The sequence below is a fragment of the Protopterus annectens genome, chromosome 13.part0, assembly GCF_019279795.1.
Source record: "Protopterus annectens isolate FY-2018-M chromosome 13.part0, PAN1.0, whole genome shotgun sequence".
Taxonomy (NCBI): domain Eukaryota; kingdom Metazoa; phylum Chordata; order Ceratodontiformes; family Protopteridae; genus Protopterus; species Protopterus annectens.
The window spans coordinates 896887181-896899643 of NC_056747.1; the positions used below are offsets into that span (position 1 = coordinate 896887181).

At 40.7% G+C, this 12463-nt stretch overlaps 1 protein-coding gene across 1 annotated transcript in view; it reads left to right on the top strand.

The window, feature by feature from the left end:
- The window catches only part of LOC122787755 (galectin-9B-like), a 562044-nt gene that overhangs the window by 273800 nt on the left and 275781 nt on the right, over window positions 1-12463 (top strand). The window contains exon 8 of the mRNA XM_044054650.1: window positions 8433-8468. Coding sequence (XP_043910585.1) covers window positions 8433-8468 — 36 coding nt within the window. The remainder of the gene's footprint in view (window positions 1-8432; window positions 8469-12463) is intronic.

A 12463-nucleotide genomic window follows, 5' to 3' on the forward strand; every position in this document is an offset into this window, starting at 1 on the left:
GTGCGGATAATTCAATGAACATGTATTTAGAGTATTACCAACTGCCTACTGTGTTGTAAGAAATAAGTAAATATTATAACAATACTGAGAACAACTAACCTACCAACATAATCTGAAAACCGCTATAAAGTTAAGTATGTAATAAACAACATACCAAGCTAATATATCATTCTAGGAACTAAGTATTAACGGGTAGATGATACATCCAAAGCCCAATAGCAGTAAATGTTGACACAAAATCCAAATGTGTTTAAAAAGGCTTCCGTAGAAGTAAGCGTTGTCAATAACCTGTGCCAACTAATCATAGCATCGGGTAACAAATGTATATATAAACCCTATTACCTAATCCAATTGTTATAGTGCCCAGCTTACTATATATGATGGTAAAACAGTTGAAATATTCCAAAATACTCATAAATGTAAAGTTATTAACTAATAAAATCAGAAGTTATCAATCAGCAATGCATTTTCCATAAAATCCCGCAAGTAGTATTGCAAATCAAAAACAATAAAGAAATAGTATCCGACATAAGGGACCAATATTGATCCTAATATGCCCCAATGAAAACAATATTATATAACCCTCTAAACTTCAAATATATGTAGTCATGAAAAAAAACACATATTACAGGAAAAAAAAGTTAACTGTCCATGATAATAGTTCAAAATACCAGAAATAGTCACCAAGTTTCACCCAAAGAACTAACTGGATGAATATAACCTCCTGAACTTGTAGAAGATGATAATATAATATCCGCACCAAAATATGGAGCCACTAAGGACAATCCCAATTACAAAAGAAAGCAGAAATATAACGGCATCCACGACAATGTCTTGCTGTTAATGTCCCACAAAATGGCGTAATTGTAATCCTGATGTATAATGCGACATGAATGCTGCAAGGCCAAATCCAGATAACACACAAGACACGATGTAAACTATAGTCCCTGTTCAAAGATGAAACCCAAAACCAAAAAGAAATTGAACATCACGGTAAAGTGTCCATTTGGTAACAGAAGAAACACACAAATTGAAGATATATTCATTAGAGGTTTCCTCTTCACACGATGAAACTGTACCACAACATGTCCTACAACATAGCCCAATGAATCCGGTCAAACAAAACGCACAGCATAGCCCAAAGAATCTGGTAGGCCTAAATCCAGATAACGCTCAAGACACGCAATGTAGATTATGGTCCCTGTTCAAAGATCTGTCTTCCATCTTGCCCAACATTGGTCTGTCCTCTTACCACTGTTCGAATATTATCATCTAACCGTCTTATTTTCAGTCTGATCTTATTCACAACTTCATCTATGTTTGATAAAAAGCTGTTTGTTCATTGCTGTTTGTTCATCGCTGTTTGCTGCATGTATACCGGAGGACAGGATATATATAAATATATATATATATAGTGTAGATAGATATTGTTGTCAGCCCGTTTTAATTAGAGGGTTATCATCATTTACACGTTGTTTTTTGTTAACACTGCTTTTCAGGTACAGCACTGTGAATTGTGCTTCCCTTTCTTAAGGAGCTGATAGCCTGTTTAAATTAGAAGGCTTATATCTTCTGTTGATCGTGTTTTTTTGTTGGTAATGGCTAGTAAATAAACAAAAGATACTAAGGAGACCAAGGTCTCAGGATTTAAAAGTTGTCCAAAATGCTCACAAAAGATGTCAATTACTGATGCTTATATCGAATGTGTATACTGTTTAGGAGCCCTGCATTTGCAGGAAAGTTGTTCCATTTGCCATTCTTTCAGCTCGAGGGTGTTAAAAAGAGTGAAAGAACAAGTTAATACTGAAGGAATTGCTAAAGTCTTCCTTTGCTGAGGATTTGGATAAGTGTCAAACCCCTTCAAAAAGACATCTTTACCTTCATCTAAGTCTGACAAGGGCTCAAAGAGGCCATCTCCTGCCTCTTCAGATGGTTCGGAGCCATCAAATAAGATTCAATGTTTTGGAACCCAATTTTGCAGTTTGTGACATCACCGGCACCATCCTCTCTTTCTTCCAGAAATCTCTTGGATTTGGATATGGATTGTTTGGTGCAGAAGCTTTTGAGGACACTGGCTCTATCAAAGATGTTGTCGGAACTGACCCGGCAGGCTTCGGATCCGATTATAGCAGTTCTCCCTACTTTGATTCCTCCTCCGATTGCTACTTTGGCTTCAGAGCCAGGATGTGTGGAGCTGATAGTTATGGATCCCACTGCACTGAGGCCAACTTCGGTTTCTTTGGCTCCTACCACTCAGACTACCTCTACGTTGACTGAGGTGTCTAGGGGCTGACACTCTCCTGTCATATCTGGGGGGGGGATAGCCGGGTCGAGGTTTTTATCAGTTCCGACTTTAGCTGTCGGAGCTTTGGCTCGGAAGAGTTCAGCTCTTACCTTGACCTCAGAGCAGTCTCTAGTGGCTACGGGGGCGGGGGCTTTTGGTTCTTCATAGCAGGAGTTCTCCTCGGGTCTTGGGAGAGGGGCCTTTGAGATTATGAGGAGAGCTTTGTCCCCACGGGCATCCAGTACATCAGACTCTACCATTCCTTCCCCTGGAGCTTTGGTTCCAGCCTTTGCACAATCTGGTCCACAGCATAGAGATCCAGAGCTTCATGAGGCTCCACAGGTGAACCCTCTTCTCTTTGGGAACCTCTCCAGAAGCCCCATCTGAGGAGGCACCCCCAAAGAGATTATGTAAGTTGAAACACCTGGACTCTCCTGAGGAGTCATTGATATCAGACATGGACCTCAAATCAAAGGGGTCCCCACGGTCGCCTTCTGAAGATGTCTCATTTGCAGACATCTTGGAAGTCCTTAAGCAGAGAGGCAGCTGGAAGGCCACTAACCCTTCTGAAGAGGAGTCTGTGTACATGAAGGCTTTTGGTTTTCGACCTTCCACCTCTTTGATTTCTCCTCCTTTCGACAAACTCATGGAATTGGTTTGTCGAAAGGTGTGGGAGTCTACAGATACAGTGGAACCTGTCCCTAGGAGGCCTAATAAATTTATTACTGCACCAGAGGACAAAAAGTTGTTGACTAAAGAAGTGCCTGTAATGCTATGGTGGTTGTGGCAGCCACCAAAATGGAGTTATCTGAGACATCCGCCATATGTCCATCCACCGAATAGAGTCACGTACGATGAACAGGTACAGGAAGCGCATGTTCTCATCAGTGACCTTTACACTGTATTCCCTGAATTACCTAACTCACTTTACAAGATTACATAGAGATCTCCTAAAGCAGCTTGGAGGTACTCTCCAAGTTTAATGTTGCTGTGGGAGTCTCTGATAAGGTAACTTCCTAGGTCTCCACCCTAAACTCAATAGTCAACTCTTCCATGAGGCTTATCTGGTATGCATCCGCTGGAGCAAGCATATCAGCGAGTTCTGGAATTGCCCTTAGGAGACATTCCTGGATGCGCTTGTGTTCATTTGCGGAACCTTTCAAGTCATCCTTCATCAACACCCTTTTTGATGGCTCTACGCTTTTTGGGCCTAAAATTAAAGAAACACTGACCAGGTGTGAGCAGGAAGGGAGGATTCTCTCTGCCTTTAGAGTCTATTTTTCTACTCCTTCAAGATCCTATCCTAAGAGTCAAAAGGGTGGAAAGATGTGGTTCTGTAAATCCCAGAGAGCCTTTCCAGACACATGTGGTGAACCCTCCTCTAGGGGCAGAGGAGGGGGAAATAATGGAAGATGCCAGCCACGTAGCAGAGGGGGTCCGCAAAATCAGGAAGACCGGGAATATTTCTTTGGCAAGCTCTTCCAGCATTCCTGAAATGAAGCCTGACTGCTCTACTCTGGAGGCAGTCGGGGGGAACTTGTCTTTGTACCCAGATGCCTGGCTAAAAATAACAAAAGACAACTGGGTACAAAAGATCATATCCAGAGGTTACTTACTCTATTCCCTTTTCCAACGCTCCCCCAACCTAGAGAAGAATTCTGGACATTCCACCCAGTCACAGGACACGAGCAACAACCGAAATTCAAAAAAGAGCCATCCAACTAGTCCCCGCAGACCAGATAAGATCTGGGACTTACTCAAGATTCTTTTTAGTTCCAAAGAAAAGAGGGGACTGGAGACCAATATTGGATCTCAGCACGTTAAACAAATCAGTAAAAAAGACAAAGTTCCAGATGGTCAAGCTACAGTCAGTTCTTCCCTTTCTGGAAAAAGACAATTGGATGTGCTCCATCGACCTCCAGGATGTGTACTACCACATAAAAATGGACAGACCATCCAGGAGTCATTTGCACTTCCAGCTGGGAAGCCAGTCTCTACCAATTCCGGGCACTGCCCTTGGGGCTCACTACAGCTGCCAGAGTGTTCATCAAATGCATGGTAGTGGTTACGGCTAATCTGAGATGTGTAGTATTCCGGGTGTTTACGTACTTAGACAACTGGCTCCTTACCACCACCACCACCACCACCACCACCAGGCATCTACCACTACAAGCAAGAGACAGCACTTTGGACCTGTTTACTCAACTAGGAATCACAATCAGTTACGAAAAATCTGCCTCATTGCCATCTCAGCATATTGCCTTTATAGGTGCAGAACTAAACTCTGTCACAATGATGGTAACTCTTCCACAGGAACGGATACAAACCCTTCGGACACAAATCCAAAACCTGCTTTCAATAATGAGAGTCCAAGCAAGAACTATTCTCAATGTTTTAGGGACAATGGCAGCAACAGTCACCATACTCCCCCTAGGTCGGATGCATATGAGAATTCTCCAGTAGCTTCTTTTTACCCAGTGGTCCATGCAGGAAGTACCGATGTCATACCAGATAATTCCGACAGACTCTTGCAAAAGAGACCTAACCTGGTGTCTAAATTCATATCAAGTCACCATAGGTCGTCCTTTCACTCTACCGCCCCCATTATCCACAGTGTCCATGGACGCTTCCCAAATAGGGTGGGGGGGACATTATCAGGGAGAGACAGCCCAGGGCACTTGGCAAGAACACGAGGCTCACCTGCACATCAATGTACTGGAGATGAGAGCAGTGCTATTGGCGTTGCAAGCATTTCTACACTCTCTTCCTCTAGGAACAGTTGTACTCCAGACAGACAACATGTCACTTGTATGGTACATCAACAAACTCGGAGGAACCAAATCCTACCCCCTTTGTCGAGAGGCCCTCAGAGTATGGTAATGGGCTACCTCATCCCAGCGCTTTGTAATAGCAACACACATCCTGGGGAAATCCATCTTTTTTGCAGACAAACTAAGCAGGGCAATTCTAATGCCCCACGAGTGGTCCCTGAAGCAAGAAGTGGCGGAAGTGATTTTTCACAAATGGGGCCAGCCTTGCTGCGATCTCTTTGCCACGTTCACGAACACAAAATGCAGCAGCTACGCCCTTATCCCCCCACTGGAGGAATCATGTAGGGAAGCACTTGTATACGATTGGCCCCTGGGTCTCCTTTATGCTTTTCCCCTTTTCCACTGATACCCAAGGTACTTCAGAAAGCCATTTCGCTGGGAGGGACATTAATCCTGATAGCGCTATACTGGCCTCGTCAAATTTGCTTCCCCTTCCTACAGCCTCAGCTATAGAAAAAGCCTTGGATACTGGACCCAGTACCAGATCTCCTGACACATTCTTCAGGGGCTTTTCAACCCTCTCTTTCCTCTTTCCACCCTCAAGCTGACAGCTTGGCTGCACTGATTCCCTAGCCAGGTCACAAAATCTTTCATCTGCAGTTCAATATATTCTGATTTCTTCTCACAAAGCATCTACCAGGAAATTGCACCTCAGTAAATGGAAAAGATTTTCTATCTGGGCTTCACAAAATCATATTGATCCATATTCAGCACCCTTATCTATACTAGAATTTTTTACTAAACTTTTTAATGAAGGAGCTGCGGCAGCTACTATTAGACGTCAATTAGCAGCTATCTCAAATTTTCATGTTGGCAATGGAGATTCAAGTATAATGTCTCACAGGCTGGCAAAAGCCTTCCTAAGAGGCACAAATCTATTAAGGCCATATATCAGACCACCATTACCGCCATGAAATCTCAAATTTCTTTTGTCCAAAATAATTCTTCCCTCCTTTGAACCTGCATCATCATGTGACTTGAAATTTCTAACCTGGAAAACTGCCTTTCTAGTAGCTATCACATCAGCCAGAAGAGTATCTGAATTGCAAGCCTTGTCCATTAAACCTCCATACATGCTGTTCCACAATGATAGAGTGTCACTCTGGACAAATCCATCCTTTTTACCCAAAGTATGCTCACAATCTAACCTCAATCAATCTATTGACCTACCAGTATTATTCCCCAAGTACGGCAGTAAGGGAGAATGCATGCTGCATCAGTTGGACATTCATAGACAACTGCGTTTCTACCTGCATAGAACAAAAGACTTTAGAAAATCTGATCGACTTTTTGTATCCTACTCAGAAAATAAAAAAGATGTTCCAGTAGCAAAAACTATTTTATCAGACTGGCTATCTCAGTTCATTTTGGTTGTATATAATTCAGCAAATAAAGAATTGCCACATGGGATCAAAGCTCATTCAACAAGGGCAGTATCTACTTCCTCTGCTGTCCGTGCTAGGCTTCCCATAGATACTATTTGTGCACCAGTTACATAGGCTAAACCTCATACCTTTATTACTCATTACAAAGTAGACATAGCCTCCAGGGACAGGGCCTCTTTTGGTTCCACTGTTCTAAAGAATATACTCCCTTGAGCCACCCAAGAAGAAAGGTGCTAGGGACGCTGTCCCATCAGTCAAGAATGAAAGCGAGATAGGACAACTTTACATAACTAAGTTATGTACCTACCATAACTTTCCATGGGAGTTGTCCATCTCGGCCTTTATTCTTATGTCCCACCCACCTAACTCCCTTCCTTGATTTCTAGGAGAACAAGAGGTGGCTTTTCCTTTTGGCTGTTGATCTTTGACGCTATTCTAAGTCTGGTAAAGGCATATACTTGGTTTAGATATCTATTTACTTTTTATATACAAATCGAACATCAGCAAACAACATCTGGGGAATGCCATATAGCATCATGGGATAGGGATGGAGCCACGAGCTAGTTGTAGACCTTGAGCTTTAGAAAGTGGTGCCGCGTCAGAACCGCGGATCGGTTCCGAACACATCAGTCAAGAATGAAGGGTGAGATGGACAACTTACATGGAACATTATGATAGGTACATAACTTCTTTTTCCTCATCCCTTCAGTGGTTCCATAGTTACCTTTCCTCATCACTTCAGTGGCTCCATAGTTACCTCTCAATAGACAACAGTCAACCAAATGGGTTAACACCCTCTCCCCCTCCTGCTGTCTGTAGGAGTTCCACAAGGTTCCATTTTAGGCCCCCTTCTTTTCACCATATTCACTAATAACCTTCTCACTGCCACTAAGTATGCCACCATAATCCAGTATGCAGATGATGCCACTCTCATCTGCTCTGCTCCCACTATCCTCAAACTTACTTATGGATAAGAAGCCAGGCCATGGGTACCAAAGAAGATGATGTGAAGGTGTTCCTTGTGCTTTTCAATGGACTTAAGAGTTTGTGACAGCTGGGGTAGGTATGAGAAGAGATGTGGCTTAAAGCATTATTATTCTTCCGTGATGGTTTGTTAGGATTTAGCACTGTCACAGCCTGGGTTCAGTTCCCAGTCGGGGAAACTTCAATACATTTTCGTCCTTTGGATGACACATTAAAATGAGATCCCATCTGCTTGAGTTGGTGGTAGGTCAGGTGGATGTAAAAGATTTTATGGCACCTATTGAAAGTTCCTCAATGCCCTGACCATATTTCCCCTAGTTGTATAAATACCACGTTGGGTCTCCCCTGAAAAGAGACCTCTAGCCTAGTTGATCCAACCCAGTTAATAAGGAATAAATAAATAAAAATGAAGTTTTACAACATTGATATCTCATTTATCATAAGAGATTTTTATGCATTTGTATTCTTTAATATAGCAATGAAGATATACATAGTACAGAAAGGACATTTTTGTTGTTTGTGGGTCACTGCTGGAGAGATCACTGATTTGCTCCAGATGTTTTGTCGTGTGCTGAATTAATGGACCCTGCTGTATGGAGCCCGTATTTATATATAATATCAGTGTATCACAGGACTTGTGGGGCATCGCTGTTACCATATTTAAGGGCTTTATTAACTCTGTTGTACATAGCTGAGGAACATTTTCTATAGATGTTTATAGTTGTAGCAGTGGCGTCATATCTGGCAATACATTCATACAAAATACATAAATAGTTATTTGCACTGTACTTTACAAGATGAGTGGATGTGTACTATGTTTGGCTTGACATATGATTTACCTTTCCAGCATTTTGCAAGCAAGTCACTTACAGATGATGAAGATGTGTGTGTGTTAAATGCTGAAGTAAAAAATCTTCCCACTAAATGTTTTCTTTGTGTACTGTACAGGGAATTTCCAGTTACCCTTCTGCTCCAACTAATTTTGTAAGTATAGAAATTTTCTTCTAACATTTTCTTACTTATACTTTAATATTTGTATGCTTTTTGTTTTAAAAACAAAAGTAGTAACCTAAATGTTTTGAAAGAATTCAGCTAAGAAACAATAATTTTTGTGTTTAAGAAATGGCCAGTTAAATCTGCCAGAAGGTTGATCTTTTTTTCTCCATTTCTATTACTCAAATGTAGAGCAGGACATGTGTAGTTGGTCATATAAGATTCACATATTAACTTGGGAATGCCATATGTGTTTTTGTCTGGTGTTTACTTTGGCAAATGGTGAAGCATATAATATCCATGAATCACAACTGTGTTGCAATTTTCTGACTTATGAGAGACTTACCTTTTGTGGTTTTGTCCAAGTGAATGAGTGCTTTTACACTGTCTAGAGTTGTAATCACCAACAATGTAGTGCATGTGACCTGAAGGTTTATTTGCAGTCTACAGCACAATGTGTTACTTTGTGCTATGATGAAGTTTACACTGTGTTTGTGTGTGTGTGTGTGTGTGTGTGTGTGTGTGTGTGTGTCTCTCAATGGCTGTTATTTATGATTGAGGGAATGTTTTGGTACCTATTTGGGAAGAAATAGCCAGGGAATTGTTATGGCTTGGCTTGTATAGGTCGATGTATAGGGCCGATAACCTAGTACCAACCTATGAACCTGTGTGTGACAGTGTGTTAACATATGTTGACATGCATTTTCTGAATTAGAAAATGTTTTGATGCTTGATTGGCTATGTATGCAATGGCAGATTATAATAGGGACACAATGGGTGGCCACCTAGGGCTCACAGCTTCGGGGAGGGGCCCAGCCAGTCAACAGAAACATTTAATTTTGAGTTGTTTGTGTAATGTGACCTGCCTAATAAAAAACAAAAACTCTCTTCTTCCATGGACCAAGGAAGTAACAGCAGGCAGTACAAGAAGTAGCAGAAAAGTAGTACATGTGTTAGCAGAAAATACATGTTCAGGAAGTACAGGAGTGCAGGAATGAGCATCTTCTTTGAAAAGGAGGTTTGGTTTGAGCATAGAATGACACACGCTGGAATAATAGTGAAATCTGACTGCTGCAGATGAGTGAGATTACTGTGTGTGTGTGTGTGTGTGTGTGTGTGTGTGTGTGTGTGTGTGTGTGTGTGTGTGTGTGTGTCAGTACAATGCCAGACAGTCATTATATTTTGTTGAAACAAATTATTTATTGTGTGTGGGATTTATTTTGCAACACATTTACCAGGACCACTGTGTGGTTAAGTGACTTACTTAGAGTCTCATAGCAAGAAATTGGAGGTAGAAAGAATCAAACCTTGCATCCTTCACTGCAGGGAGCAACTCATTAAAGTGTAGAACATTAAACCCCTGCACTAACTGCCAGATATTCACATATTCTTTTTCATTTTCTGATAAATCACTGAAGGTTAAACGTTTGTGAGATTTGTAGTAAGTCAATAATGCTGGTCATTAGAGTTGCATGCTGAAACACCATCTGCTGTTCTGTTAAGTGAATTAGAGTAGCATGTAGTAGATACACGAAGAACAATATGGCGCACAGGTGGATCCCAGCAACAACCTTTATTTAGTGCTTTTGTCAGCAATAAGCTATTGACTTCTTCAGAATTAGAGTAGCATGCCTCTTTTCTGTCACCAGTTTTGCTGATTTTTGTCTCATATTTATGCTCTGTCCCTTGTTAACGTCTTTTTCTTCTGGTAAATTACCGAACATTACAGTTAATATTGGCATTTGTTAGAGTTTCATCATTTTTATTGTTCCGAAAATGCATGCCTATGTAACATTCTGTTCTGATTATGCTTTAAGGGATTTGGAGTTATCTGGCATGCAAGGCTGTGCAGTATTAATATACTGAATGTACTGCTTCCTGTAGTCTAAAGTACAATGTTTGAGCCTTTTCACCTCCATTTGCCTGCTGTGTGACTTTGAGCAAGCTGTAATTGATGGTAACATCAGTGTGTATGTATAAATACTTGGTTCCTGCATCACACTATTCCACTTGTAACTTATGAATTTGTGTAGTGGTTTAATACTGTTGGTTCCTGTGTCAAGGGTGTGGGTTTGAATTCTTCCCCTCCTATTTTACTTTATTCTGGCAGTTGGTACACAGGGTTAAAGCTGTGAGCTGTAGTTCCTGTAGTACTGAGTTTGAAACCCTCAGCCCTTATTTGCCTGTTGTGTGACCTTGAGCAAGTCATTTAACCAGACAAGTGCATTGGGGCAACTGGAAGTTTAGGCTAAGCTCCTCAGTGGTTACATGGACTGTAGGCCTAATAACTACCTATGAGCTAGAGTAGCTGTGGTGTAAAGAAAGGACATTGATTGCAGTTAACAGAATCAACATTATATGAGTCATGCTCTTTGGACAAGATCCTTTGTTTTCTTGTTTTGTTGAATATTGGAATATTGACAATGTGTTTATTATTTACTTCCCGATAAATTGGATATTAATCAGCCTATAACTTTAATGTTAAAATATTAAGTATGAATGCATTTTTCATTTAGCTTGTTTTTTTGCAGGCACACATGTGAAATGCACTGTGTTTGACTGCAGCAGTTTGTCAAGCACTTAGTGCCTATGAGTAAGGCTATGACCTGTTATAGAGTTGCTTTCTGTATACCAGAGTTTGACTTACTCAACCTTTTGTGCGACTGTGACCAAGTTAATTCACCACTCAGTACTCCTGATCTATGCCAGAAAAGGGGCACTTGTATTTAGTGGACTGTCCCAGACTGTTAACAGATGCATTACACATTTGCCTTTTGAATTCTTATACTCACAAAGATACTAATTAATTATTCACTGTGTGCTGTTTGATTATTAATCTGCACATGTCACTTGTACTTTATTGAAAATGCATCTGGCAGCCCATTAAATGCGAGTTTCAGAGGAAGAGAAATTTGTTTCACATGCTAGGTCTGTTTTTACTGTGAGTGTTTTGTTTAGAAAATGACTGTCAGTATTTTTGCTGTAAAATTTGAAATAAAAGTTGTAAATGAAATGCAATTATCTGTGATATTTGTAAAAGTAAAGAAGAAAATAGCATGCACACTGCCAAGTTGGAACAGTGTATATATGGTAATAGGGTTGAGACAGCCAAGTAATTGGATATTGGTGTGGTTGGTGGGGATGTGGTTCATTACCCTGCATAGGGCCCATTTGACCATGATCCACCTCAATTTACTCTGAAGGTGTATGCTGCGTCAATACGGTATTCTAAGCCATTCAGGTATACCTGTACTGAGTGATATCAGAGGAGATGGCTATTCTTCATGACAGGGAAGATACTGGGAGGTCAGAAATATGTAGGTGTCCTGCAAGCATGTAAGCCACCCCCCCATCACAAAAAAGTATGTTATATGCAGTAATATTTCAGTTTTTTTTTGTATGACTTGTGCTTTGTTGAAGAAAAGCTGATGCGACATCTATATTCTTTTTAATTATTTTGATTTATTAATTGCATTAAATAATTAAGTCATTTAAAACACCTGGATTGTGCAATATAGTGTAAACATGTTGCATTTTAGTAATAATGTTTTGCAGTGCCTTCTTTACAGCCTCCATCAACTGTGAAGGGATTGACATTTGAAAGTCAAATAGTCTGTATTATTTAGAGTGATGATCATAACCATCTGATCTTCAGCATCTATTATGCAGTCATTGCTGCATATTGGTATGAAACAGTCTTTGCTACATTAGATTGTAAAGGATTTCTGCATTTAGTTAAAGCCTGCTATTCTGTCTGGTAGTTAGTATGAAGGACTAAAGCTCTGACTTGTTAAGAAACCATTCCATCTGCCAAGGGTGCCAAGTTTGCAACATTCTGCCTTAATTTACCTTTAGTGTGGCCTTGAACAAGTTAGCAGCCTTGAGCAACTTTGGGACAACTGAGCATTTTGGCTACACTCCTTAATAGTCTCATGGACTGCTTGCCTAGTAACTGACCATGAACTTGTGGTTGTTTTTTTGCCAGC